At 31.0% G+C, this 3557-nt stretch overlaps 1 protein-coding gene across 1 annotated transcript; it reads left to right on the plus strand.

Moving 5' to 3' along the window:
- Positions 1-211: 211 nt before the first annotated feature.
- On the plus strand, positions 212-490 carry Smp_192430 (hypothetical protein; the record flags this gene model as incomplete). Its single annotated transcript, XM_018795525.1, has 1 exon — positions 212-490. One exon carries the CDS (start codon positions 212-214, stop codon positions 488-490), a length of 279 nt encoding a protein of 92 aa, XP_018649829.1.
- Positions 491-3557: the final 3067 nt, after the last annotated feature.

A 3557-nucleotide genomic window follows, 5' to 3' on the forward strand; every position in this document is an offset into this window, starting at 1 on the left:
AACTGTATTTGAATCCACCACAGAGAGCGCGTACTGCTCAAACCAAATCGACTTTTGCAGGTTTCGAACTTACGGTTTACTGATTCAAACCTAACTGCCTGAAGCGATACATCACTGCAAAGTCGATGAAAGAGTAATTATCTTTTTTTCAGTCAATGTCATTATTAATACCTATGATATGATATTTTGTACAAACTTTACAGTGTTTTGAATGTTTTTAGAATTTATCCAGTTCTATTCACAAAACCTTTATTCTTATTTTGATCCCATAGATTTAGAAGCTGAACTATCAGTTCTCACTATTCCTCCACCGATAACACCAATAAAAACACCCTCATTATTAGTAGAAGCTGATTTAAAATTGTTAGAAATCAATAAACGTTCTAAATTAAGTGAATCTGTTCGTTCCACTTTAAATCGTTTACCAATGATCAACTATATGCGTTCAAAACGTCTTATGTTTCCGGTGCAACAACAAAGCCAAGATTAATAACAACACCAATTACAATAACTGTTAAAGGCCAATTTTTATTCTGGACAAGATTCTTCTAAGTATAATTAGAAAATCCTACTGTTATGTTATATCATTCATAGAAGTAAGAATAATAATTGTGTGTTAAGAAGCATAACAATGTATTTTACAATTTGTTTTTCAAGTTTCTCTCTCGAAACAAATAAATAACTAAGCAGTGATGTAATTCTTCTCTTTTCACTGTTCACAACTGATTGGACCAAATGATAAGCATCATTATCATCATCATAATGATGACAATGTTGCAAAATTAGAAATTACACTTTCATTTCTTAAAATATTATCCTTCTTTACTTCTGTTGTAATACACACGAACACACATACATATATACGGGTAAAAGTGCAAATAAGATATCACTTCACACATGTATTCTGTATGTTTTTGTCACTTGTGTAAATTCTCCTTATTTGACCACAGTGTATTATAGTAACCAATTAGAAATAATTATATATTTTTACAAATAGAGATAGAAAGAGAATACACTTGGTATTTTTTAGTATTTTAATTGGAAGAAAATCCATTATGATTTTTTATAAAGTTTCCCCCCTCCTTTTTTTCTCTGACTGTAAATTTTAACTACATCTATCTTTTATCATTTTTTCACATTGTGTATGTTACCTTTGACGATGATGTTGTTACTTTGTTGTTTAAAAGAGTGGTGACAGATAAATTTTTGTCTTACCAGATTATCTGTTTCTTTTTGTGTTTTCGATTTTATTTCATTGTTTCATCAAATAAGATTATTATTAATTGTTTTTTTTGTTTCTAAGGCTGGGTGAGTTGAATGTTTCTACAAAAAATTGTACACTATTTCTATCTTGCCCCCCCCCTTTTGTTTATTTTAGAAAGCAATTGGTTTTTTGTTTGTTTTACTTTCAATTAAATTACCATTATTCACTTTATTATTGTTTTGTTTTTATTTCGTTACATAATGTTATACTTTGTTTTTTTCAAATGGATTACATATTAAATGTTCAATTTTGTTTTCTTTTAATTTGTCAATGAATTATTGTTATAAATATGGGTATTAAACAAATGTAGATTATTTATTTCACCAAGTAAGCAATTAAACACACTGATAATTTTATAGAGTTGAGATCATGAGTCAATTGAAGCTAGACTACCATAGAAAACCTGGAAGCACTGGATTGACATTAACACCGTTGGATGCCAGCTCAGTGGTCTATCGGTTAAGTGCTCCGGCGCGAGACTTGTAGGTCCTGGGCTCAAATCTCGCTTGCGAGGCGGGATCGTAGATGCGCACTGCTGAGGAGTCCCACATAATAGGACGAAACGGCCGTCCAGTGCTTCCAGATTTTCTTTGGTGGTCTAGCTTCAATTGACTCATGATCTCAACTCTCTAAAATTACTAAAATCTCCACAAAACCCCTTCTGACACTGTTAATCCATTATGTATGATTTTCATGTTACGTTTTTTCAGTAGTATATACTTCATTGTGTGATATAATTTGACTGATTAACACCAATGTTTGCTATTGAAAATAGAATGAATTGATTATTCAATCACCTAATAAAAGTTGGTTACTTCTTTTAAATATACTGATAAGATTCTCTGATTTAAAGATAATTTTGATTATGAATTGAGATCACTTGAAATACTATTTTAAATGTCTAGCAATACCTTTAGATATGTTTAATTTCAGTGAATATAACTTATCAACAACAATAATACGCACCTTTAATAGCTGAAGAGATAGAATTCAATGTTCTATATTCTTAATTTCGCCTAATTTATGCCTAAGCACTATACATCATTAGTAAGTAACTATCTCACCGTCATTGATTTAGTTAACTTTACTGTTAACATGAATTGGGAAATTTACCTGAGCTTCCATTAACGAGTTTGTGATTCTTATTATTAATGTAGATGGTTTTTAATTCCATTTGAAATGTGTTTTTATCGAGAATTTATATAGATTGAAGTAACTTTGAAAACAGGGCGCATTAGACTACTGTTTCCCTCCTAGTTTTTGTATACGATATTTTGTATGTGTAATACACGAAACAGTATAGTGAAATGAGACGACAAAGTCCTATTGTATATTGTGATTATTAGTTTCCCTGAAATCGATCCACATCATTGGTTTTTAATTAGAATTTTCCGATTACCCTTGATGCACTCTCCACATCCATGTACCCTATTCAAGTTCCGGATGTCCGTTTTTTAACCCTTCACAAAACAGTCGCTTAAGCGTGAAGGCGGTGATTTGGGTCTCTTTACTAGAGGCTATAAACGTAGAACTGTATCAGAGATTGAACGAGTTTTCCTCAATGTCAGGCATACCAGGATGCAATACATAGATTCTTTTGCCTATAGTATGTGTTTAACCTTATTCTAGAAGCTTAACAATATTTAGTGAAAGTACGCTAACACTGAATAAAAGTTACATTTTTATCTCCGTTGATTATATTCTGTTTTATCCCGTGGAGAATTATGAATGGTAACTTTGAGGACCATTTATGAGCCAATACTATGCATATATTTTTATCGTATAACTGTTAAATAAGTAAACCATTCGTATTCATGTCCCTTTTATTATGAGCTTGATTTTAACCCATAGACTATTACTATACAATTTACCATTCCTGAGTTATACCCAGTCTATTAATTACTGTTCCCCATATTCACATCCATATTTACCTGAATCTTATACAAATGTTATCTTCTATTTTGTGGTACGATGTGGTCTGTTTGATTGTTATATAAACGCAGTATGTTTGAAACAAATGATTGATATAATCTGTAACTTGATACAAACCAAACGAAAGTCAAATGAATTGTAATCAATTAAGATGTACACCAGGAACGACAGCAATCGATTTGTATGTTTTATAACTAATATGTACTAAGTACTTCATCTTCAAATATTTAATGAACGAGAATGTAATGTACATGGATTATAGTCTAACGTTTTCGACTAAACTTTTATCAAACTTAACATTGGTGAGCTATACCAGTTACAACTTTTTCTTAAAACTTAGAGGATCCGTCTTAAAGTTAGT

This window comes from Schistosoma mansoni, chromosome 2 (genome assembly GCF_000237925.1).
Source record: "Schistosoma mansoni strain Puerto Rico chromosome 2, complete genome".
NCBI classification, from domain to species: domain Eukaryota; kingdom Metazoa; phylum Platyhelminthes; class Trematoda; order Strigeidida; family Schistosomatidae; genus Schistosoma; species Schistosoma mansoni.